Source organism: Balaenoptera musculus, chromosome 13 (assembly GCF_009873245.2).
Source record: "Balaenoptera musculus isolate JJ_BM4_2016_0621 chromosome 13, mBalMus1.pri.v3, whole genome shotgun sequence".
In the NCBI taxonomy this organism is placed as follows: Eukaryota; Metazoa; Chordata; class Mammalia; order Artiodactyla; family Balaenopteridae; genus Balaenoptera; species Balaenoptera musculus.
The window spans coordinates 69,691,259-69,717,484 of NC_045797.1; the positions used below are offsets into that span (position 1 = coordinate 69,691,259).

General features: G+C 49.4%; 1 protein-coding gene across 3 annotated transcripts in view; it reads left to right on the plus strand.

Annotated features, from left to right (window-relative positions):
• The window catches only part of CIB4 (calcium and integrin binding family member 4), a 97,378-nt gene that overhangs the window by 55,069 nt on the left and 16,083 nt on the right, over positions 1–26,226 (plus strand). For all 3 annotated transcript variants that reach the window (XM_036873986.1, XM_036873988.1, XM_036873987.1), the window contains one exon: positions 1,868–1,964. In XM_036873986.1, coding sequence (XP_036729881.1) covers positions 1,932–1,964 — 33 coding nt within the window. In that variant the 5' untranslated portion in view covers positions 1,868–1,931. The remainder of the gene's footprint in view (positions 1–1,867; positions 1,965–26,226) is intronic.

Below are 26,226 nucleotides of genomic sequence, written 5' to 3' on the forward strand. Positions count from 1 at the left end.
TGTGTGAGTTTTTCGAATGGCTTTGACTTTTGAGTCTATTAGTGATGAATTCAGTGCTCCATTTAGCGCTAGCTGATCCATATTTGGAGGAGCAGAGCATTCTGTGGCAGCCGAGACACAGCCACGATTCATCTGCGGGCAGCCCACCCACTCGGCAACCTGGGAAGGCATGAAGTCCGGGCAGGGCCCTCTCACAGCACCCCCTAACCCAGAAGGCTCTTCAGGGTGGGGGGTTGGGCCTGAGAGTCTTTCACCTGGGTGGGAGGTGGACCCTTTAGAGGTGGGCAGTACAGCCCAAAGAGCCTGGCTTAGGGTTCAGACCCCACTCTACCTCTTCCAAGCTGCATGACCTTGGGCAGACCCCTTCAACTCTCTGAGCCCCGGTTTACCCATCTGTGGAAATGATCACCCCTATACCTCTCACGCAGGGTTGCTGGGAAGATTCAATGAGCTAATATGCTTGAATGCACTCAGCACACAGAGCTTGGGAAACAGGAAGGGGGGTGGTAACGGCAGTGGAGGTTCCTTCTTTTCCCCCTGCAGTCCTTCTGAGACCTCCCTCTCTGGGCTCCTGGGGAAGGAGCTTTGGCGTCTGCAGCTCTGGCTTCACGCTTACCCCTGTGTGACCTTAGACAAGGCAAGTTAGGTTACCTCCTTGAGCCTCAGTTTCCTCGTTTGTAAAAGTGAGGTAATGGTCCCTACCTTTCAAGATTGTTCTGCAGGTTCCACGAAGAATGTCCATGCGAGCTGGCAGCGTGCAGCAGTCACTCCCAGTGGGGGACCAGGGTGGGGGACGGCGGGAGTAGCTCACCCTGGGCAACGGCCATACAGGTGCCCGGCCTCAGAGAAGTCTTAAAAATTAATAAAATGTACTGAAAGTCAGTCTGCTTTTTATCACCCCACAACAGCAATTCTAACAATGACAGTGATCGAATGCTCCTTTGGACTGGAGCAGCACTGCCAGCGCCCCTTCCCCTTGTAGGCCACCGGACCCTTCAGGTGCGGTGGCTTTCCTCTCCTCCTTGCTGTCCTTCAGTGTCCCTCCTCCCACCCATACTTTCCTGGAGACTGTCTCTCCTCCCCCATTTCACACCCCACTTCTTGGCTCCCTCCCCAACTTGTCGGTGTAAAGTCCCTGGCGACAGCTGGGGCCCCGTACAGGGCGGACAGAGTTCACTCTCCAGAATGTGGACCGGGAGGGCCACAGGATAAGGGCTTCCTCTCCTGGCCTGGTGCAGAGTTCTCTCCTGCCTGCTTCCTCTTAGTGCTCACACAGCCATTTCCCCCTCTACCTGCCTGTGCCTGTAAACACAATCCCTCGGAGCGGTGAGGAGGCCCGCAGACAGACATTGATTACTGGGTCGATGGGGACAGTTGCTCAGTCCCACCGTCTGGAATCAGCTCGCTGGCCTCGGGTGGCCGTGTGACTTGCTGGCTGCAGGCAGCTGGGTTCCAATCCTGACTCGGCCACACCCACCGAGCGACCTCTTTTCTCTGAGCTGAGTTGAGGGTGGGGCTGGACAGATGGCCTGGGGTGGCACGCTGGCGTCCCCAAGGCCCTGCTGGTTTCCCCATCGTAAATGAGGGACTGGAGCGAGAGAGGACAGAAGTCCCTTCCGGTGCACTTGTAGATTGTGTTCAGGCTACAGAGCACATTCACATACCTTTCCTCCAGCCTGGCGTATCTTTGCATCCACCACGGTGAGCTGGGCACACTGGAGCACAAGGGATGTTTCTGGAAGGGTGGAATGATCTATAACTGCTTGCTCTGTGTCAGTTAATTCTGAGTCCCCTTCCTCCAAAGAGAGCCCGCAGGAGAGGGGGCCTGCTGGTCCCCACTCCCAGCCCACCACGCCTCTCTTCTTAGCGTCCACGGCTCCTTCCTGAAGCTCTGTCCCCCCGGGAAGTACTACAAGGAGGCCACCTTGACCATGGACCAGGTCAGCTCCCTGCCGGCTCTGAGGGTGAGTCCAGGGGGTGGGGTGGAGGGGGTGGGGGCGGCCTCACTGGGATCTGCTGAGGCGCGGAAAGCACTGGTCTCAGTGTCCTCACCTGTGAAATGGGTGGAGTGGTGGGGCGGCTCAGATTCCATGTGCTCCCTGAGGCCCTGTGCACTCCAACAGGCTGTGCTTTGCACGAGCTGCCAATCTTTTAGGGACCGTCCTTGAGCTTTTGTCCCTGTTGTGAAAAGACCCTGCCCTTCCCCCAGGGTCCCTGGAAGAGCCCAGAGGTGCACGATAAAAGGGCTCCCCAATCACTCCTGAGATCTTAATTAAACTTTGTGCAAAGCATAGAGAGGCAATGCCAGGTTAACAAATCACAGCAGTGTCAGGCTTCCCGATTTTTCATTCGGATCTTGGCAGAATAATGGTTTGAAGGTGTCATTGTGCAATGAGAGTCCATCTTCATTTCTGTCTGGAACAAGACAGGCTCAGAGAGCTGTGGGCGCCTCTTTAAAGAGGGCCAGGGGCGGGGTGGCAGGAGGGGCTCTGAGGGAGAGACGGTGGGGGGCAGGGGCAGCCCCTCCCAAGTGACAGACCTGTTCTAGGGCAGAGACCGAGAAGGAACACAGAGCCCGGGACTTGCGATAGAGGCTGGAATTGAGAAGACAAGGGAACCAGAAGGGGCGTGGGATCGAGGGTAGCTGGGAGCTCAGAAAGGTGACATCATTGGAGAATGTGTCCGTCCCAGATACAAGATGGGGAGCCTGTCCTCCGGGGACACCCTCCTCACACACACAGCCCTGCACACCCCCGCACCCGCAAACACTCAGACACAAGGTGGGGGACTTCTCCCAGACCTCGACTCTCCACTCAGGGAGCCAGGCTGAGGGGCAGCCCAAAGGCAAGGCTGAATGGGGAGCTTCTGCCCTCACCTCCCTGGACGGGCGGTGGTGTCACTGTTCAGTCCCAGAATATCTGAATGCTAAGCTTGGAAAGAAACTTAGAAACCACCGGTCTAGTCACTTTCCAATGTCCTCCGCTCCGGTTTTATCCATCGGAAAACTGAGTCCCCAAGAGGGAGACAGCTCACCCAGGGCCACATGACACGGCAGAGCCTGGAAGTCAGGCAGGACTCTGACCCCTCGGCCGGGCCTGCACTTCTAATCAGGGCTTGGCTCGGTGCTGACACGTGTCTGGGGCTGCCAGGCGCCCTGGGGAGCAGCTGGCAAAGACCCGCCCTAGAGGGCTGGCACGGAGGGTGCTGCGTGACCAGCGGCCCCAGCACTCTGATGGACCCAGCGCACCCTAGTCACGCCTGGGGGCTCTGATCTGAGCCCCAGAGGAGAAAGCACTGGACTAGGTCAGAGGGCTGGGTCTGGGCACAGCTCCATCACACTCCACGGATGACACATCTCCCCTCTAAGTTTAATCTCCGGTCTGTAAAACAATATGCACACCCTGTGCTGTGTAACAGACCTTGCAGGGATGAGCCATGGTCCTCTGCACCCTCCATTTTGCTCCCCATCCTCTCCCTTTTCTTCCACCTGGGGTCTGGGGTGGGGCCGCCAAGGCTGGAGAAGAATGGAGGAGGGGCAGATGGGCAGGAGCACTTGGGCAACAACCCGGGGTGGTCTGGGGTCTGCTTGGCCGCGGGCTCATCATTTGGCAGACAAGGGCTGGGGGCCGATGCAGCAGAAATGTCAGGCTGCTGTAAAGTGCTGTGATGTGTGAGGGTCTGTGGGCGGACCACCGCCCCAGGGCAAGGCCACAATATGCGTCATCTCTGGAGCCCTAGAGCCCCAGGAGCTTGTTCACTGGACAGTGGCTGGGGACTGAGATGGGGTCTTAGGATGAGATTAATTTTACATTTCTTATTTCATCCTTCTAAACGGTCATTATTTTATTCTATCCTACAAATAAAAACCACATCATTGCAGAAAAACTGGAAAACACAGACAGAAAAGCAAAAATATGGTAAAAATCGTCAGGTAGCCTACTCAAGGTATGACTGTCATGATCATCTTGCCTTATTTCTTTCCACACTTTTTTTTTAATGTGGATATAGAAGTGTTTATTGGGATCACACTGACTTTTTTGCTTGTTGCTTTTTTTTTTTCTTCCCCATTTTGGTTTCTTTGTTGCTTTTCCAACTGGTTCTGAACAACCAGTACCATCTCATAAATTGAGGACACTGAGCCTTTGCCACATGTAGAGAACTAGGGGACAGGGCATAGGGCCAGGACCAGAAGAGCTGGCTTTGAACTCACTTGCTAGGCAAGTGATCGCAAGCAAGTCACTTCACAAAAGGAGTGACTGAGGGTGAGGGGGATGCAAATAGACCCCAGCAAAAGACTAGGAGGGAGGGGTGCAGCGTGGAGCTGTTTTCCTGCAGGTGAAAGGCCTGGCTCCAGGTGCTCCCAGGCATAGACATGGATCCAAGGACGTAGGTTTCTCCACAGTAGAAGGAAGCACTTTGTAATCATCAGAGCTGCATGCAGAGGGAATGAGCTCCCTGTCCCTGATGGGCACCAAGCGGGGGGCTGGCCAAGCATTCAGCTGGGGTGTTCTAGCACACACCTAGGTATCAGAGGAGACTGGACTGCGTGCACTGATGCCCTCCTCACCCTCCGAGTCTGAGGTTCTGATTCTGGCCCGGAGCTTGGTCTTACTCTCCTTTGTGTCATCTACCACAGTGTGTCCCAGACTTTGGACTTCACAGTCCAGTAAATTCCGCACCCCCCCAACTCAAAAAATTATTATTTTGAGGAAGGACTAGCTAGAAATGCCAATTTTCCAATTTTGCCAAGTAAGGACTTAAAACATGTCTCCACAATCATCATTTCATTTTTAAAAGATGTTCATTTTAGAGCAAAAACGTAAGAAAGATCTAATCCCAGAAGCAATAACAGTTCTTTCCACACACATCCCTTTTTGTTCCTATTTTTCTCCCTCTGTTACTGGTTGTCAGGAACTTTGTCCCTGATCATGCCTGGTCCTCAGACTAGCATTTGGGGATTTAGATCCAGGACTCAAGTTTCCCTCTGTGCCTTTCCTATCTTGGTCGAAGCAGAAAGCTGACTTCCCAAAAGGAGCAAGGAGAGGGTTGATGGGAGGTGGGGCCCCAAGTGTCCCCGTGTCCTCTGCGGCCCCAAGGACGGGAGCTGGGTGACTCACCCTGCCCAGAACACATCTCTGGAAAAGCATTGAGAACGGGGCCCCAGGGAGCTCTGGGTACTGGTATTACTTGGCTCAGGGTCCTGAGTGATCTGGGAAGAAAGCTCTGTTTTCTTAACTTGGATTCACTCGTGGAAAAAGTAGGTTGGTTAATATTGGGAAGGGTCTGTCTGTCAGCGGAGGGCAAGGCAAGAGCGGCCTGGGCAGCAGAGGCTAGCGGGAAAGCCTGACCACAGGAAGGCCCTGCTGGGCCAGGACGCACTGCCCCTTTTTACCCAGAAGTTTCTGTTTTCTTTTTGTCTGCCGCTCTGTTTGGTGTATTTAGAAGTGAGTTAGCTCAGTGTTTCTGTTCTTGTAAATAATGGTCTTGCTTTCTGTAAACACGGATGAGGAGTGGCATGGTGTGACCCGCCTGGGTTTCTAGTTTCTGGGACCAGGACAGCCAGCAGCAAGACCTGGGGGGAAGATACTGGGGTCTCACAGGGGGTCTGGTGGAAGCTCCCACACTGAACGGGGCCACCGCGCACCTCCGGCCTCTTCCCACCTCCCTTTCTGGGGTTCCTTCAGGCAGATGGTCTGTGCACAGCCTGGTGCCTACTACGTTTCATCCCAGCATCAACTCTGTAAAAGCACTGAGAGGTTTGGGAACCTGTCCGAGGTGTCAGGAGACGTTCCAGGTATGGCTCCTAAGGTTTCAGCGCCAGCTTGGTTTCCATCTATACCCAGTTTTTCTGAGCCTCTCGGAGGCCTGCTTATAGGCTGCTTAGAATAGCTTGCAATAAACTCACTCCCATCTCTTCTCGCGTATATTTCATCTTCCTCCCTTTGCTCTTTCTCCTGGGAGCTTTCCTCAACTTTATCTTCATGTCCAATTTAGTTTTTCACTTCTGCCATCATGATTTTCGTTTCCAAGGGCTCATTTTTATTCTCTGTTTATTTCTCTTTCTTTTAATAGTATGCTCTCATTTTTACTGGATGTAATGTCTTCTCCAATTTGTAATCCAAGGTGCTTTTTTCCACTAGCTTGTTTGGGTCACCATCTTTCATGTCAGAAGCCTTCCTTGGGTACTTGGTAACTGTCTGCTCGTAATTAAGAGTGGGAAGTGGTTGCTAAAAAGCTGTTTCAGAGTTCCAGTCTCTGGGTGGGGTTCATCGACTGGGAGCTTCCCTGAAGGATGAGCTGAAGGGACCATTTCTTATTAATTAATTTATTTATTTTTGGCTGTGTTGGGTCTTCGTTTCTGTGCGAGGGCTTTCTCTAGTTGCGGCGAGCGGGGACCACTCTTCATCGCGGTGCACGGGCCTCTCACCATCGTGGCCTCTCTTGTTGCGGAGCACAGGCTCCAGACGCGCAGGCTCAGTAGCTGTGGCACACGGGCTTAGTTGCTCCGCGGCATGTGGGATCCTCCCAGACCAGGGCTCGAACCCGTGTCCCCTGCATTGGCAGGCAGATTCTCAACAACTGCGCCACCAGGGAAGCCCTGAAGGCGCCATTTCTTGAGGACCGTCAGGAACAGGAGTAAAGCTCTGGCTGTCAGGACCCTGGAGCTCACCTGGGGAAGAGTCACTGGGTAATTGCTGCGATTCCCTTGTGTCCTCTCTGTTTCTGTGGGTCATGCCTCTAAAGACTGCTTTACTGTAATTTTAGTGGGTGTCGGAAGGGAATGAAAATAGATGCAAGGTTTCAACCTGCTATCTTTATCCAGGATTGACAACTGCATTCCTGATGTTCAGTAATACGTTTCAAAAATGTTTCCAGAACACCCACTCCTCATTGTTGCTATCTCAGAATCTTCCACACAGACAGCGGCTGCCCCCAGACTTTTCTCCTGGAGAGCTCTCCACGTCCAACCTCCCAGATGCTCCGCTTGGCTGGTATCCTCAGAGCCTTGCTCCCCGCTCTCCCCTCCCGTCCCCACACTGCCCTCCAGCCCAGCCAGGCTGCTCGGGGAGCCCCCTCCCTCCCCACGGACCCCTGGGAAAGGTCACTCTTTGTCCTGTTGATTATCAGAGGGCAATTCCCACAGAGAAGAGACATTTTTTGGAGTCCGATGAATAGGGCTTCCCACACCCGGTCCTTATCCATTCACCCCCAGAAGTAGTTATTAGGCATTTACTATATGTTGTATACGGAGTGAGGTCTTGGGGGCTTAGAAGACCTTTTCTCAGGAAATTCAGGGTTAAGAACAAACAGGAGAATCACAAACCTTGGGGGCTTTGCAGAGCTCAGATTTTCGACTCCAGTGCCCAATGCTGGGGCCCAGAGAGGCTCACAAAGGCTACACGGTGGGCACAGTCCCTCCCTGAGAGACCCAGCCCAAGACACCTTGGTCATGCTGTTGGCGTCCCCTCCCAACTTCTTAGGATGCTGAGCAGCTTCTGGGGCAGTCAGGCAAGTCTGGGCACAGCACCCCTCCCCAGGGGCCGGGGAAGGACCTCCCTAGTACTGTCCTGTGGCTGGGCCAGGGTCAGGGCTCGGCACTTGGGCGCTGCACTCAACTCTCCCGGCAGCCCTCGGCTGGCTGAGTTATTATCTGCATTGACAGCTGGGGAAGCAGAGGGTCAAAGGGGGTAAGCAATTTGTCCAGTGAAAACTCTGTTATTATAAATGACCATCCTGCTTCGTCTGGCGGAGTCCCTGTCTGGAAGGGGCCCGAAAGGCCTTTGGGTTCTCTTCTTCCATGGGTGATGGCACACCCGGGAAGAATTTGAATCCACCTGTCCATCTGAGAAGAGGCTGGGGCGGAGGGATGGCAGTGACTGACTCTGGGGGTCTTCCTAGTGCATTTTTGGATCAGCTTTGTCAGAGCCTTTTCACGGCCGCCTTGACAGATGAAAAATCTAAGGCCCACAGATGGGACATGACTGTCCAAGGTCAAGGGCCCATCAGAGCCTGAGCCAAGGTTGGAACCCACGCCTCCCGCTCCAGCCAGGCTATTTCCATGCTCCACGTTCTGAACTCCCACCACATCCTCGGGAAGCTCCGACTGAGGTTTGATCCCTGATGAGGAGATGGCCTGCCTGCCCCTAACATTCACCTCTTGGCTCCCATGAGCTCGGGGCTGTCCTCTGAGTGCACCACATTCAGCCAGAGAGCAGAGAACTGGGCAAGGAGGGAAGGCAGCAGGCCAGGAGCGGGTGGGGCTGTCTTGCTCACCCACGGCCCAAGCCAGGACAGCTGGACCCAGTGATAATCCTCATGCTGTATTTAGGCCACTGCCCTGAACCCCTCCCTCCCCCTTAGATATTCTCCCGGGCTTGTTGAAAAAACAAAGAAGCAGATTGGATGGTTATAGCAATTCTGCTTTCCAGCCCCAAATGTCCACTGCCATTAGTCAAGTGCCTCTTGGTTACAAGTCCTGTTCATACTCTGCCTTGTTTGCTTCTCACCACGTCTGTGAAGCACAGCGTACCTCCCTACTCTGCAGGCGAGGAAGCCGAGTCTAAGTTAAAAGCTCTATCCACAGCCCCACAATTGGAAAAATGCATTTGCATCCAAGACCTGTTTGTTCTCCATACTTCTTCATCTACTAGGGAGGATGAAATCAAGGTTTCCAAGCAGGAAACATGTGTGGGTGTGTGTATGTACGTCTACATGTGTGTACATGTAGCAGGGGGAGGAAGGAGAATGGGAAGGAGCTGGCGGTCTGGACAGTTGGTGATTGAGGGGGAATGGCTTTCCCATCTCTGGCTGGGTCACCCACCGAGCCCACCCTTGGGTGGCAGATGACACATGTGTATCTCGTGTACTAGGGAGGCTTGCACTTAGGTCCAACTCGTTTCGGGAGGGCCCCTCCCAGAGCCCAGCCTCTCAGGCTCCTGAGACAGGCCTGGGAATTGTCGGATTCCCTAGTCCCCAAGCCAGGCCCCACCCCTAGTGCCCGGACTCCCGCGTGAACAAATGTTCCACTGAGAAAGGAGAGAGAACAAAGGGCCGGGCCTGGCCTGCCAAGCACCCCAGCCCAGCCTCCCAGGCTCCCACCCCAGGGCCTCCGCCTCACAGGGCCTGAGGTCACTCTGAGCCTTTCATCTCATCGGAGAGAAGCCCTCTGGCTCTCCCAGCCCTCCCTCCCGAGATAAATACTGGGGGTGACCTGGGGCCTCCCCACATGGAGCTGGCAACGGCAGCTCTCACTCACCCAGGGCTGTAGGCAGGGCCACCTCTGTCCATTCAGCAGAGTTCAGACCGCAGCCTCCCTGCCCCACCCCTGCCATCCCAGCCTGCCCTGAAATCTGTGCCGTGGCATCGCACACACGTCACCTCATTTCATCCTCGGAGCTATCCTCACTTACAGCCCGCAAGCAGAGGATCAAAGGGGTCACACAGTTGATGAAAGGCAGCGGATTCTCAACCTCCAGCACTCACTAACCCTCCCCCCGCCCCCCGGGGAGGGAGGGTCCTAATTCCCTGATGCGGAGTCAGAGCTGGGGGGGCAATCTGGCAGCTGGCTCACGCCCCGCGTTTTCAAGCATCATTAGATCTTTTTCTGACAACTTCATCAGTTAGCAGGGCTCAGAATTGGCAAAAATCCTTATTTAGACATTCAGCCAAAGAATTAAGAAGTGGTTCGTTTCAGAAAAAGCCCAGTGATGTGGGACGCAGTCTCTGCTCTGGCCTGAGCGGCCAGCGGCAGACGGACGGGATCTGGCCTCCAGCCTTGGCTGCAGCACAGACACCAGCAGCCTTGGGCGCGTCACTGCTCTTCTCAGGGCCTCAGTCTCCTCACCTTCCAAGTGGACGCGTAATGCCTCCCACACAGGTAGTTAGGAAAGCCTGGACGGTAGGGGAGAGCTCTGCGCTCTGGTTTTAGCTTTTCCCTCCTCTGGTTGACTGGCCGTGGGCCAACTCCCTCCTTCTTGGCCTCAACTTTCTATCTAGACTCCAGGGCAAGTCACAGGAGTGCCCCTAAGCTGGGGACGATGGGGCTGGAGGGAGCCTGTGGGATGGCCAAGGGCAGCCCTTCCCCCGGTGCACCCCAGTGGATGATTCTGTACTTGCAGAGGCCTCTGGCTGGTACCTCTAGAAGGTGGCAATGTGTAGCCCTCCCCCTGCTCGCCTGGGTGCAATTTGCTCGACCCATGTTTCACATTGTAGCAGGGGGCAAGGGGCCGGGAGCAGAACTGGAGAGCGGTTTGATGCTCATTTGTACAGAGCCTGACCATTCCCTTACCGCCTCACATGTCGCATCTTATTGGACCCTGTCGCTGACCCTGGGCGGTAGCTATGGTGACAGTCTGCTGTTCGAAGCAGAATCAAACCAGGACCGTTGACCTCAAGTCCTACTCGCTTTGCTTCTTATCACATCTCTTACTTCTGAGAGGTATTTCTCATCCAGCCGCACCCACCCAGGCCTTTAATTCGTTCTGTCAATGATCCACGTTTCTCTCAAATTTCAAACCTCCTAAGAGCACTGGCGAGGCAGTTGCCCCGTGGAGGGAGAGTGAACTCCAGAACCAGGCGGGCCTGAGTCTGAATGCTTCAGGGCGAGTCACTCAACCCCTCAGAGCCTCGACTTCCTAACCTTTGAGATGGGAAGGACGAGCCCCCTTTTAGGGCATCGGGATCCAGTGAGACACGTGCCCTGGCCCTCTCCAGGTACACACACCGTCTCATTGCTCTCCCCACGAGCGCTACCTGGGAGTCAAGACGAGGTTGACCAGCGCGTTGTTGGAGGAGAAAGCAGAGGTTGTGGCAGGTGGAGGGCCTGTCGGTGGCAGAGCCAGCAGTGGCCGGGCAGGGACCAGGTGCCCCGAGTGCACCGACCGGCTCCGCTGGGCTCTGCCCACTGGGAAAGGTGTTCACGTGGCCGAGGTGAGAAGTGAACCCGGGCTTCCTTCCAGAGGTGGTGCCTCCTCCCTCCCCACAGCAGGTGACACTGACGGGATCATTCTGAAAGTAGAGCTCACACCCGAATTCCCCAGTGGCCCAGAGGGAACAGGCTGCAGTGGGCTTGGGGACATGCTTGCCCAGCACCTTGGTCCCAGTCCTGCGCTCTCAGAGCACAAGATAAACAAACCCCATCTCAGCTTTTCAAGAGTCCTGGTCCCCAGGGCCCTTCTCAGCCTGCTGGCTTGAGGCTTTATTCCACTCATGTCTTTTCTGATAACTTCATTTGTGGCCCCAGAGACCTCAGGCTTGTTTAAAAATAGAAAAATAAACAACATTGTTCCTGAAGTGCCCCCTCCCCGCTTCGGGCCTCCTAATGAGGTGCTGGTTGGGCTGGCTGGGGCTCTGTTCCCAGGATTTTCAACCCCCTGCAGGCCTTGGGCCCCTGCTGCCTCTGCTTCCCAGCGGCACGGGTGTGGGGGAGGGCTGGTGCTGCCTGCCGGGAGCTCTAGGCCAGCGCGGCTCCGCACAGCTGGACCCACTCACCCAGGCAGAAGGCCAGGCCGGGCCCCTTGCAGGCCCAGCCACAGAAGGCCCTGCGAGGGAGCTTCCCCTCTTCTTAGCCCTGGCCTCAGCCCCTAACAGAACACAGGTCCCTTCTGTGTGCTGGGCACCAGATGAGGCCCCCAGGATGCAGCCCCTCAAGTTTCCCAGGCACATCAGGCTTGTTGTTCAAAGTCCTGGACTGGAGTTTGCCTTTTGTGTGTGACCTCAGTTTTCCCCACGTGAAAAATGGACCTAATGACAGCAGCCCTGCCTACCTCGGAGGGTTTGTATGCAGCCTGCGTGAGAAGATGGCTGTGAAAATGCTAAAATGCAACAGGCAGGTGGATGGGATTTCAGGCAGCTTCAGAGAGGAATAGCACCTGGAGGCAGGGAGCGTCTGTGCCCCTCTGAGTGGTGGGACTCCTCTGAGTCTTTTCTTCCTTTAATTTTTAATTAAAGTATAGTTGATTTACAATGTTGTGTTAGTTTCTGCTGTACAGCAAAGTGATTCAGTTATACATATATATGTGTGTATATTATATATATGTTCTCGTTCATATTTTTTTCCATTATGGTGTATTACAGGATAGTGAATATAGTTCCCTCTGCAATATAGGAGGACCTTGTTGTTTATCCATCCTATATATACTAGTTTGCATCTGCTAACCCCAAACTCCCAGTCCCTTCCTCCCCCACCCCCACCCCTTGGCAATCACAGGTTGGTTCTCTATGTCTGTGAGTCTGTTTCTGTTTCACAGATATGTTCATTTGTCTTGAATTTTAGATCCCACATATAAGTGATACCATATGGTATTTGTCTTTCTCTTTCTGACTTAACTTCATTTAGCATGATAATCTCTAGGTCCATCTGTGTTGCTGCAAATGGCTTTAATCCATTCTTTTTTATGGCTGAGTAGTATTCCTTTATATATATATATATCTATATATATATACCCCACATCTTCTCTATGCATTCATCTGTCAACATTTAGGTTGCTTCCATGTCTTGGCTATTGTCAAGTGGGATTGCTGAGTGGCATTGCTGGATCATATGGTAGTTCTATTTTTAGTTTTTTGAGGAACCTCCGTACTGTTCTCCATAGTGGCTGCACCACTTTACATTCCCACCAACAGTGCAAGAGGGTTCCACGTGGGGAGTCTTTAAACACGAGCATCAACCTCACACCAGGGTTTAGATGGACGGGAGCGGTGTCCCTGGATAGCTACCAGGCTGGTGGAGGGACCCAAAGCCACACCACTGGGAAGGTGGCTAAGAAATGAGGGTGTTTCCCTTGAAGAAAGACTCGGGAGGACGTGACCCTCTTTACGAATTTGCTGGAGGGTGAAGGAGGAATTAGATGGGCTCCCAGCGTAACCGTAAGGTGAGAGGGAAAAGTGACCCTGGGGCTAAAATTCCTAAACAGATCGCACTCTTGGAAACAAAACTAGGCTCATTCAGGATGGAGCAAGCTCGCTTTCCCCGGAGGCCTCCCAGCTGAGCTCCTGGGATGAAGTGCAGGGGGACCAGGCTTCAGCTGTGGGTGGGCCGCTTGCCCAGGAAGTTGAAGCAGAGACAGTCAGTGTCCTTCCATCGGCTGAAAGTCTCTGCATCCTGAGCCCCGGCCAGGCTCTGTGAGAGGAGTCACCCACCTCCCTCTTTCCCCCTGAGGCCAAATGCCAGAGGAAGTGCTCCCAGCAGGCTGACCCAGTGCTGAGGGGAACTGAAGCAGATGCCGTGACCCAGACGCCACTGCTCAGGCAGCAGAAAAGGAGAACATCAGAAACAGGTTCTCTTCGGAGATGGCTGGAGGCACCAACTTCATCCTGCCCCCTGGCTGCTCTGGATCCAGGGCCTCTCCCTTGTCCCGCCCCATGAGTACCCCCAGGACTCAAGCAGCCCCCCTCCAGGAGGGTGGTCAGCTGGCGGGGCAGCTCTGGGTCAGGGCCCGGTTCCTGCTCTGCACAAGCGGTGCCCTGCCTGGCCAGCGGCTTCTGATCCTGCTCTCCTGGGCGAAGGGCCTCCCAGAATAGGGAGACTCACCTGGGAGAGGGCACTGAGGTGGCTCCGCCTCCATCCTCAGATGCCATCCTGCTTAGAGAGGCCTCAGAACCGGCAGGCAGAAAGAGAGGCCGGGGACCACGGTGCTTTCCCAGGCGTACCAACCAAGAGGGTAGGACAGCAGCGCGAGAGAGCCGACAATGCTCTTAAAACCTGGTAGAATTATCAGGAAAAATGAAAATTGCTCACTACTTGCTAGTTACCAACCTATGGCTGTATATTTTGGAATGTATCTGGAAAGGTACAGGCAGAGACCATGAGATGACCTGGGGCCTCCTTCCACTGAACTTCCATTCTCAGGAGCATTCCCTGCCGGGCCTTGAGGAGAAGAGCAGCCCACTGGGTCTGGGAGACAAGAGTCTAGATTGCCTGGAGTCCAGCCCTTGCCCCATAGAGAGCAAAGCAGAAAAGAGGAGCAAAGCTCTTGCTTCCAACCCCTTAGGAAGAAAGGTTTGTTTGCTTGTTTAGCAAATTGTCTCTGGAACTTACGTTCTTTTTTAATTTGCTTTTTATTTATGTTAAAATCATATGTTGACATTAAAATACGTTTTCTAAAAACGAATTCCTTAGCACCCAACCATCCTAACAGAAGCTGTCATTTTTCTATTTTCTTTTGCCACTGTTCCCCCAGGCACACTTTATTTTACATCACTGTAGACAAACAGATATGATTTTATTTTGTGCTTTTTCTCCATTAGGCATAAATGTTTCTTCGTGTTGCTATGTGGTCTGTGTTGGCATCATTTTAATGGTTGCATAATTGCATTGAGTTCTGATTTACTAAACCATCCCCTCATTGCCGGCCATTAACGTTGTTTCCAGGTTTGGATATGTATTTTTTGATGCTATAAATAATTTTTCAATAAACATCCTCATGTATTATTTTCCTTGTTTTTAAAAAATTATTTTCCTATTTAGATTTCCAGGTTCTCCTTGGAGGCATGAGATAGATAGGGCCGTCCACTCTGGGAATTTGAGCTACGCAACCATTAAAATGATAATTATATTGACTACGTAGCAACATGGAAAAACATTTATGTTCATGGTGGGGCACAAAATAAAAACTGGACTGCTAAATATCCTTAACCCAAGTCAATGATAAAAGATAGAGCCCTGTGACACATCGCTAGAGACCACTCTCCAAGTTGACATAGATGCATAAATGTCATTTTGCATGTGGGTTTTCAATAGGCCCTTGTGTGTGTCGTCCATCCTCCATGAGGGCATTGTGTGAGCACTTCCCAGACGTGCCGTGCGCCGGGGGCTGCAGAACTCCCAGCGGCTCCTGCGAGCCAGCGTCTGCTCATCCTGTCACACCCCTGCAAATGCCAGGATCCGCAGGACACTTTTCACCCCTCCCCTTGGTCCTCCTTGAGCCGCATCAGCACCAGCCATAAGCATGCTCTTGGCTCTCAGCCTGGCCCCCTGTGGTGACCCAGGGGCTTGACATATCTGTGCACGTCTTTTTGTTTGTTTGTCTTCATTTTGATCCAGCGTCTTCGTGGAACACACTCTATGCAAGGAGCTCAGGTCAGAGGGTCAGACAGACCTGAGATCACATTCTTGTTCTTCCTCTTATTTGGTGAAGTTATATAAGCTTTCTGCTCCTTGGTTTTCTTCACCTATACGATGAACTTAACAATATCTGCTGTTCGGGTTGATTTAAAGGATAAATGGGACAACTTATGTGCATGTGACTGACATAGCACCTGAGATACAGTAAATGTCTAGCAAGCACCAGTTTCTCTCCTTTCTGCTTCTCTCCTTGGGACCAAGGGAAAGTATGGATAAGGTGTAGTGCCTAGAGGTCTGGCCAACAGTAGGTGCTCAATGAATGCCTGGGTGATGACGAATCATGGCTGGCTGGCTGGGCCCTTAGCAGTCACGGGCAGGCTGCTGGGGGTGGACCAATATTCCCAGGATACAGGGGGAAGAGCAGAATAGGAAGTTGGGGGTTTCAAAAGTCCAATAAGCCAAAATATCAGGGACTGAAATAACACAGGACCTTTGAGTTGCTTTGGTTTGGATTTTTAAAGAGTCACTGGGCATCACAGGGAGAGAGAGTAGCAGCTGTGGGTGACAAGAGGGGCTGTGGTGTGAGCCCATTTCAGTTTATATCAGTTGATTGAAAGTGAGGGGCAAAATAGATCAACTGTTGTCACTTAGATGTATTAATAAAAGAGAAATTGTCGTCCTGACGCAAAGATACACCTTTTACAGAGTTCACAGGGGAACATGTTCCCAGGGTGCCTGGGGTGAGTGTCCCCAAACAGCTGCAAAGCAGCCCCGACACCATCTGAGGAGCCCTCCTGCTTATAGACAGGAAGGCAGCTTATAAACAGCGGGCCGGCACCAGGAGGGCTGGGGCCAGGGCAGCCCTGCGCGCCATTCCCGCTCCCACGAGAAGCAGAGTGGCTCCCGATCTGGGCTCTTCTCTGAACTGTCTGCTGCCTGGCCTGCCCCGGGATGACATCATCACCTCAGTCACTGTTTCCCGCTCTGCACAACCTGCCTTTAAAGTACAGGTACAGAGTGTGTTTTAACGGGTTTTCATATTGGCTGTTTGGAACTTTGTTTGCTTTCTCCACAGAAAAATAGCAATTTTTTTCTTGTTATCCTAGTAATTCCATAAAACAGCAAAGCTAGAGGACTGAACCAGGGAGTCATTCATTCAACAATAGCACTTTATTTGGTGCTCTGGTAGAAGTGGTTTCCATCAGAAGGGCTAAGGTGGTAAATGGAAACATTTCCTAGATAAATCTGGCAGAAACTGGAAGAGGGAAGTTAGAGGGAAAACAGTTAAAGGACATGCTTGTAGGAGAGACAGTTTGTCACAGGTGGAGTTGACTGTGAGCGATGAGAGAGCAGGAGAGGGAGGCCCACGTGGGTTGGGGTGATGTAACTTGCCTGCCTCTGCAGGGCCCGGCCACAGCCTGTTGGCCATGGGGAGGGGGGGCGGTGGAGGGAAGTTAGAGGGAGCAGAAGGGAGCTTTGTGAGGTGTCTCTGCAAAACACATGTTTTCAGGCTGGGTGTTTGCCCTGGAGCGAGGCTAGAGGTTGCCCGCGCTGTACACCCCTGCCCCGGGCTTTGCTGGGTGGGAAGCTGTGTCCTGGAAGGGGCAGTACGGGGCAGGGAAGTGGGGTAGACGGCATCTGATGTCATGTCTCTGCCATCTGTTAGCACTGTGACTTTGACCAGGTCACTTAGGGTAGCACGTGGGTAGCTTACTAAGGCACAGATTCTTGGGCCCTGCCCCTAGAGGTACCGACTCAAAGCCACTGGTGGGTTAAGGAAGGTGAATTTCGATGAAAGCTCCCCGTGGGACTCAGCCGCACAGCCGGTGTGTTAGCTTCTCTGTGATTCCTTATCGTCAACTGCAGAATGAGGTTATGCCGAGGTCAGCACTCAACACGTTAGCCCCCCCTCTTGCCCGTCTTCTCACCAAAGCTGCTCTCCTTTGACTTCCCTGGAGATTTCACTTGGAGGTGATGTCTCCGGCTGCAGTCAGCAGTTGTCCCTATAGGCACCCATGGGAGCCAAAACTAACATTTCTGTGCCCATCGGCAGGCAGGGTCAGCAACTGGCAACATGCTGGCCCAGGTAACATCTTTACTTGGGAGCTTTAAATCGATAGCCCTGCCAGTCCCTGGGGGTGCTGGTGATGCTGGTGATGCAGAGGGGGGGACAGTGAAGTTGGGTGCAGAGAATTACTAATGATAAAGTTTATTGGGGGCCTGCCAGCACAAGGTGTTTGGCAAATATGATTTCATTTGATCCCCATAAAACCCCATGAGCAAAGTTATGATTCTGCCCATTTTACAGATGGGGAAAAGGGGAGGCTCAACGAGCTGCCCAAGTTCACACAACTTGTCTTGTTGTTATTCTCGTTACCCAGGAACTTGAATATTGTTTAATGTGTTGGAAGACACTGTAGAGTTGATCTCAAGCTGTTAAAATGCTAATGTACAGATGTGAATAGACACTTCTCTGTAATAAGTTTTGTGTCTCCTGTAATAGGTTTGATAAATAAGTGAGGGGACAATTGGTCTTTTGCTTCCCTTTTTTTTTTCTTTTCTTCTTTTTTCTTTTTCTTCTTTTTGCTTGGGCAAGTTACACTATTGAAAAACTGAGATCATGTTAACCTCTAAATCTGCAAGATACCAGAATCTTGTAGATGTCAAATAAAAAGTTATAACTTTATTTAGAGTCAGTCTGACTCCAGACCCTCTGCCCCTTCCATTCCCCACCTCAAGCCTCCTACAGCACAATGCCAGGCCCCTGGGCCACCCCCAAAAACTCAGGCCTGCAGTCCCCTGAGCTCCTCCAAGCTAGCAGATGGCTCTTCCGGAAGGATCCTCGGGGCAGTGGCAAGTACCTGTGGGCCTAGAATCTGGGGAGAGATAGGTGTGGTGGGTCTGAGTTCAGGCCACGTGGTCCCATGGATGTTTAATAATATTTAACATTTTTACTGCATTTCCCCCTGATTTGTTTCATTAGCGATCCACCTCCATCTGCCAGCAGGACACATCCTCAGCCTGTCCCTGCCAACCCATCTGTCACCAGGAGACAGCTCCCTTACAGGCCTCTCTGTTTTTAGACTTCAGGAAGGTTGAACATCTGAAACATAGAGCCTGTCCCTTTCTTATAAACAACTAGCAGGAAGGATGCCTCCGGGGCTTGGCCAACAGAGAGAGTACATTCACCTAAGTGAATTTCTCATGCCCTGTGCTCCCTACCCCCAGCTTCCCTGGAATGAAAATGCCAGGCTTCTCTCCACCTGGTGAAGATCACACAGGCCAACCTGGGCCTTTGAGGATTCAGGGTCCAGGTTAAGCCCCACTGTTGCCCTCCCCTACTTAACATTTTTATCCAACTAGGTGACCCCAGGGCAGCTTGGAAGAGGAAGAGACAGCTGGGGGGCATGTGGAGAAGGAAGGGGAGGCCCTGCTGCCTTGCCTCGTTCCCTGCCCACCCACCCATCCACCCTCAGCCCACAGCATCTCCCACTGTCGCACCACATCACTCCCTACCTGGTCTGGCCTTGGCTCCTGCTCTGTCTCTGTCTCCTGGCTGGTTTCTCCTCCCTGCCCTTTGTTGGGCCTACCGCCCAGCAACGCTAGCTTGTCCTAGCTCTTGTCCTTTCCCTCTGCTTGGACTTGATTCAGACTTTCTCCTACCCTGTCTGTGTCTGCAGAGACTTCTTTAAGTGCCTAGCCTGTGTCCCGTGGAAGACAGAGGTGGCGTCTCCAGCATTTTGGGGGCCCCAGGACCTGGGTCAGTACCTGGCACACAGTAACTCACCTATGCATTTGCTACAATGGCTTAAAATTCAGGCCACGAGCCTGTGTCTCATCCCTAGCTGAGGAAGCCACATCCTTCAGTTCCGCTGGTTTGTCCTCTGAGCAACTGCCAACTGGCATGGGAATGGGACTCAGGGTAATGCCTCAAACCCTGCCTGCTCTGCATGTGCAAGAATGCGATTTTGAGAACTTTTCTTGGAAAAAAATTGCATACCCAGTGCAGTTAAGAGTAGTACTGTAGACAAAGCACTGACTTAGGAGCGTGAGTCCTCCTTCTCTGGGCTTTAGTGTCCTCTCTTTGTAAAACGTAATGGTAATATCCATCCTGCCACCTGCCTGTGAGATAGTCACAGCCTGACTCAACACCTTGCACACAGTAGGTGCTCACGTTGGGTTTGAGAACTGACTGCATGACTCCAACTCAATACTGCCACCTTCTGGTAGAGCTACTCTAGTGCTGAAGGGTGACTCGGTTCAGACCCAGAACTAGGAATTCCTCCTGGGCAACAGGGTTGAAGGAAGAGAAGCCTTCCAGTTCAGCCCAGAAGCTCCATCCACCTGTGGCTTCCAAGCCACTGCTCCAGGTGACAAGCTCATCCATTTCCTAAGGGGCAGCCACTTCCCAGGTAGCACAGGATTACAACGGGCTCCATCATCCACCAGATGATAGACCTGACCCTCCCTCTTTTCCCCCAGTGACCAACTCCCACCATTGGATAAGGGCCTTTTTTTTTTTTTTTTAATAAACATTTAAGTCCTTTCTTTTTTACTAGAAGCACTTAATGCTGTTCATTTTCCTGTACACACTGCTTTCACTGAATACCACAAATTTTGATAGGTTGTGTTTTCATTTTTATTTAGTTCAAATTATTTTCTAATTTCCCTTGTGATCTCTTTGACTTTGAGTGTTTCCAAGATATCTTTCTAATTTATTGATTTATTGATTTTCTAATTTATTGATATTGATTTCTAATTTAATGTTGTTGTGGTCAGAGCATATTTTGTGTGATTTAAATCCTCTTAACTTTATCGAGACTTGCTGTAAGACCCAGAATATGGTCTATCTTGGTAAATGTTCCAAGTGCATTTGAAAAAAATGTGTGTACTACTGTGCTGGGTGAAGTGTTCTATCAAATGTCAAGTAAGTCAAGTTGGTTGATAGTCTTTTCAAGTCTTTTATATTCTTAATGATTTTTTTGTCTATTGTTCTATCAATTACTGACAGAGGGATGTTGAAACTTCCAGCTATGTAAGTGGATTTGTCTCTTTGAAAAGAGTTTAAAATGAGAAAAGAGATCTTTTATATTTACTTAGATATTTATCACTTTTGGTGTTCTTCATTCCTTCGTGTAGATCCAAGTTTCTTCTGGTATTTTCGTCTCCCTGAAGGACTTCTTTTAATATTTTTTGTAGCTCTGGTCTTCTGCTGATGAATTCTCTAAGCTTTTGTTTGTCTGGGGGAAGAAGAAAGTCCTTTGCCTTTAGGTTTGAAAGATATTTTTGCTGGGTATAGAATAATTGGATGAGAGCCTTTTTTCTTTCTCTCTGAGAGTATCACTCCATGTCTTTTGACTTGCTTAGTTTCTGACAACAAATCTAGAGTCTTTTTTTTTTTTTTTTTTTTGGCTGTGTTGGCTCTTTGTTGCTGCGCAGGGGCTTTCTCTAGTTGCAGCTAGTGGGGGCTACTCTTTGTTGTGGTGCACGGGCTTCTCATTGTGGTGGCTTCTCTTGTTGCGGAGCACGACTCTAGGTGCGTGGGCTCAGTAGTTGTGGCACAACGGGCTTCAGTAGTTGTGGCGCATGGGCTTCGTTGCTCCGCGGCATGTGGGATCTTCCCGGACCAGGGCTTGAACCCATGTCCCCTGCATTGACAGGCGGATTCTTAACCACTGTGCCACCAGGGAAGCCTGAGTCATTTTTATCTTTGTTCCTCTATATGTATGTGTCCTCCCACACCACCCCCCAATATATTTCTCTTTATTGCCGGTTTTTGGCAATTTGATTACGCTGTGTTGTGGTGTGGTTTTCTTCAAGTTTCTTCTGCTTGGGTTCTGTTGAGCTTCTTGAATCTATGGATTTATCGTTTTTCCTCATCATGATTTCCTCTACCTTCTGGAATATATGTAGCATATTTATGATTGTTGTTTTAATATTTGCACCTACCTATTCTATCATTAGTGTCATTTCTGGGTCTGTTTTTATCCATTGATTTTTTCTACAGGTTGTAGATCTTATTTTTCTACTTTTTTGCATGACCAGTGATTTTTTATTGGAATCTGAACATTGTAAATTTCATATTGTTAGGTGTTTAATGTTGTATCCATTTAAATGTTATCGAGTTTTGTTCTTGGATGCAGTCTTGTTATTTGAAATGAGTTTAATCCTTTCAAGGCTTGCTTTCAAGATTTATTAAGGCAAATACTGTATACCTTTCTTATGTAACCATGGGACACTTATCAAAACTAATAATAGGGGCTTCCCTGGTGGCGCAGTGGTTGAGAATCTGCCTGCCAATGCAGGGGACACGGGTTCGAGCCCTGGTCTGGGAAGATCCCACATGCCGCGGAGCAACTAGGCCCGTGAGCCACAACTACTGAGCCTGCGCGTCTGGAGCCTGTGCTCTGCAACAAGACAGGCCGCGACAGTGAGAGGCCCGCACACCGCGATGAAGAGTGGCCCCTGCTTGCTGCAACTAGAGAAAGCCCTCGCACAGAAACGAAGACCCAACACAGTCAAAAAAATATATATATATATAAATTAATTAATTAAAAAAACTAATAACAAATTAAAATTGGTGGAACACTACTAAGTTACAAACTTTAGTCAGATTTCACCAGTTTTCCTACATTTATCTTTTATCTGCTCCAGTATCCACTCCAGGATGCTACATTACATTCAGTCTTTCTGTCTCCTTAGTCTCTTCTGATCTGTGGCAGTTCCTCCGTCTTGTCTTTCATGACATTTTTGGAGAGTACTGGCCAGGTATTTTTGTAGAACCTCCCTCAATTTGTGTCTTTCAGATGTGTTCTCTTGCTTAGTCTGGGGTTATGGATTTATGCAACCAATGCCACAGAAGTGAAGTACCCTTCTCATCACATCATATCAGGGGACACATAATATCAATACAATCAATTACCAGTGATGTTAACTTTCATCACTTAGTTAAGGTGATGTTTCCAGGTTTCACCCCTGTAAAGTCACTTAGTGCACAGAGCTAGAAAATATATGTGTATATAGTAACCCATGTATGCTAAACACCAATATTTATTTCTATATCTATCCTTCTATCCATCTATCTAGATATCCATGAGTTCCTACTGATGTCTCTGACTAATCTAGCACTCCCTCTCTTGCTTATTTGTAACTTTTTTAGTGTGACAATAAGAAACTTGGTTCCTATAATCTGTTATTTATTTACCTATTTGTTCAACCTCACTATCCATGTGGCTTCAGAATTGCTAGCCCATACCCCTGTGAGAAACAAATTTGCCAACTAGAGTACAGTGTTGGTTTATGGTTCTTGTTGTCTTTAGACTTACAGTATCCAGTCGAAACACCGTGTTACTTGGTCAGTTCCTCCTTCCCAATTCCTTTCAGGGAGGTTTTGTCATATATTTGTATATAGTTACTTTTATTTGTCATGGTCTGCATTTCATCCTGGGTTCACTGGGTTTTTTAAATTTTTAATTTTTTAATTTGCATCCAGTAAACGTCACTCATTATGGTGTACGGTTCTATGGATTTAAACAAATTCATAGAGGTATGGATCTGTCATCACAGCTCCACGGTACAGAACAGTTCCATCACCCTAAACATTTCCTTGAGAGGCTTCTTTGTAATTAACTCTGTCCCCCTCCCCCAGCTGTTGGCAACCACCCAGCTGCTTTCCATCCTTATAGTTTTGCATTTTCCAGAATGTGATACAAATGGGCTCATACAATAGGTAGTCTTGGACCTGACTTCTTTTACTTGGCAAAATACATGTAAGAATCATCCACATTGTTGCATGAATCTACTTACTGCTGAGAAGTATTCCGTTGTATGGATGTGCCAGTGTTTGTTATCCTTTCACCTGTTGAAGTACATATTGATTGTTGTGGCTTGCCTTTTGACTCTCATAATGATGTCTTTTGAACAACATAAATTCTCAATTTAAATATATTCCAATTTACGAAATTTTTCTCTCATAATTAGGGCTTTTTGTGTATTGTTAAGATATCTTTGCCTCAAGGTTATAAAGGTATTGTCCTATGCTTTCATCTAAAAGTCCTATTATTGGTTTTCCACTTTGGATCTGTGATCAATCTTGGGATTGATTTTTGCGTATGGTGTGACATAGGAATCAAGATTCCTTTCTTCCCTGTATGGATACACACTAAACCCAACACCACTTATTGAAAAAACTCTCCTTTCCCCTATTCCACTGCAATGTGATCTTTGTCATACATCAGGCAGCCATGTACATATGGGTCTGTTTCTGGAATTTCTATTAGGCCATTGGTCTGTCTATCTTTGCACCAGTACCACACTGTATTGATTACGAAAACTTTAGCAAGGTCTTGATATCTAGTAGTATAAGTACTTCAGCCTTTGTTCCTCTTCTTTAGGATTGTCTTGGCTGTTCTTGACCCTTTGTATTTCCATACAAAGTTTAGAATCAGCTTGTCAATTTCCACAAAAACATGAGCTGGAAGACTTTAACTAGAACCCCATTAACTCTGCAGGTAAATTTGGGAAGAAGCAACATCTTAATGATGTTGAGCCTTCTAATCCAAAAATATGACATATCTGAGGGAAGTTTTTAAAGGCACTAAAAGGATTTTGTTACACCCTTCTTCCAGGACACGGGGTCTGCTCACCCAATTTTTCACAACTATGAGGGTTCTTTCAGGCAGGACTTCTCCCAGTGAGAGTCTGCTCCAGTAACCTAAAGGGCTCTGCTCAAGACCTAGGAGGGGCTGGCCTCATGTACAGATACCTTCATCCCCTCATTTCCTCGACAGATGCTTTACATCTGTTCAAAATTTTAAAAATATGAACATGAATCATATCATTTTTAAAAGAGATGGTAGCAGACAAAATGAGCAAAAAATAAAGCATTATTCAAAAAACCAAACACTAAAAATTAAGAAAGTTGAATTAGCAGTGAGAAATATTAAATGAAATAATAAATACTGTTTGATCCCTTTTTAAAAAAAATGAGATCTTAAAAATTAAACTACTTAAAAAATTAAACTACAAATGACGTCGCTAGCATATCTTTGTGTGAATTTTTTCCAGCAACTGTGAAGAGCTCTTTTTGACGACACACTTGCTGGAGAAATGGTGAGGAGATGTGTTTAAGCTAAGTCCAAATATTTTCCCTCTGACTTTCATCTTCAGATCAAATCTCTCGTTCAATAACTTTGAGAAGACCTTTTTGAAAAAACTTAGTTTTTTTGGCAGGGACCGAAATCTTTTTATTTACAAACTGTAGTTTGTGTTTCCAAAAATATCCCCAGCATTCGGGGTTTATTTTCGCCTTCTTTACTTTTGTCATGCCTGGATGGGGTTTGCACTGCCGTTACCTGTATAAATTTCTGTACTGACATGTTTATGTTCCCTTGTTCAGAACACCTTCACGCTAGGGTGTATATGTTATTCTTGAAACGGAAGCGTTAGTTTGTCAGTTGTCATCGTCCTCCTCTGGAGGATGGAAGACTTCTAAATGAGTGTGAAATTTTATGCAGACTATATAACTCTCTGGATGGGTCCCAAATTTTATTGGTTCAGATTTCAGATGATTAAAGTAATAGCAACAAAACTCTGGAACACTGTAAACTGGAACTGTGCTCTTTAATGAGCCTCGCTCCCGTTCCTGCCTCTTTCCAGCTGTTCTTCTGTCTGTTGGTGGCTGGGCTGAACCGGAGGACTCCGGCTGGGCTGGCACTTGGCTCCGGGTGGAGAGATGGGAGAGGCGCAGAGGCAACCTCCCCTGGGCCCTTAGAAACTCTCCCTGCAACACCATCAGCAGCCCTCGGTAGGGAGCTGCACGTGTGCCAGGGACACCTGGTCACAGGGGCAGTCTGCGCCTTGGGATCTCCCTCTGGGAAGCGAGCGGCAGGAAACCTGGGGGGAGGGAACTTGCCGTTGTTGGACCAGAGACAGGCTTGGGACACTCTCCTGGCAGGTGCCCGCCGGGCCTCACAGAGAACTATACCAGTCACCCCAGCCTCCAGGGCCCGGACACAGCTCTGGCCCTAGCCCTGCAGCCAATACCTGCCCTGCTCCTCACTCTGGTTCCTCCACCATTCCCCAGCCTGATGGCCCCATGCTGCCTTCCCCTTCCCCTCTGGGCTTCTCCCTCCTTCAGCGTTTGCTCCTGTCACCCTAGAGCTCTCAGAGGCCAGGGGCCACTTCTTTGACTTCAGTCTGGGCTCCATTTTTACACTTCTTGTCAAAAAAGGTTTTTCAGGTCATATGCTTGGCCTCATCACCACCTTTCTCTTTTGATAGTTATGTGGCACAAGGCACTGAGGTGGGAACAGTACCAGGCAGGTTCAGAAGACCTGGGTCCTGGGCTGGCTCTCCCACTGGCTTGCTGAATGACCTTGGGCAAGTCAGCCCCCCACCCAGGTCCTCATTTCCACATCTGTGACATGAGGGGGTTAGTCTAGATCAGAAACCTCCAGACATTTTTGATCACGCATTCCCAGCAAAAAAAAAATATGGAGCATACACCCATAATATGCATATATTCACTTATAAACTCTATACCTTTACTACAATACTAATATGTTATGAAATAAACATGCAAAATAAAAAGTTAAAATTAAAGATTACATAAAATATTTTTTACATAAATTCTCCTTTATTTTATATAACAAAATTTCCTCCTTTCACAATTTTATTGTTTGCTTATAATTAATAACAACAGTGTCAGGGAAAGCAATATGATTGGATATGCTTCATTTCTCTTTGAAATCTTGCTTTAACCCTTTGAGATAGAGCCGTTTAGAGATCTGGTCTAGCTGAGTTTGTTTTCAATGGCTGTTGTAGTTGATCCAGAGAGAAGAGATATATCATTTGCTATATTAAATTATGGTACTTATTTTCAATCCCATCCACCAATTAAAGGCTTTTGATTGAAGTTAAGCTAGCAGATGTCCATCTTCCATTACATTAGTCAGCAGCTCTTACAAGATAATTGGAAAGCATTGCATTTTTATATTTTTAACAAATGGACTCAAAATCCACTCTTCATTTGGACCATTTTCAAACAGATCAGAAAAATCTGTTTCTAATATTTTTCAAGTATGCAGATAGAAGCATCTTTATAGGTGAGATCACATGTTTTCAGCAACAAAAATCTCATTTTCAAAACATTCTCTCCAAAA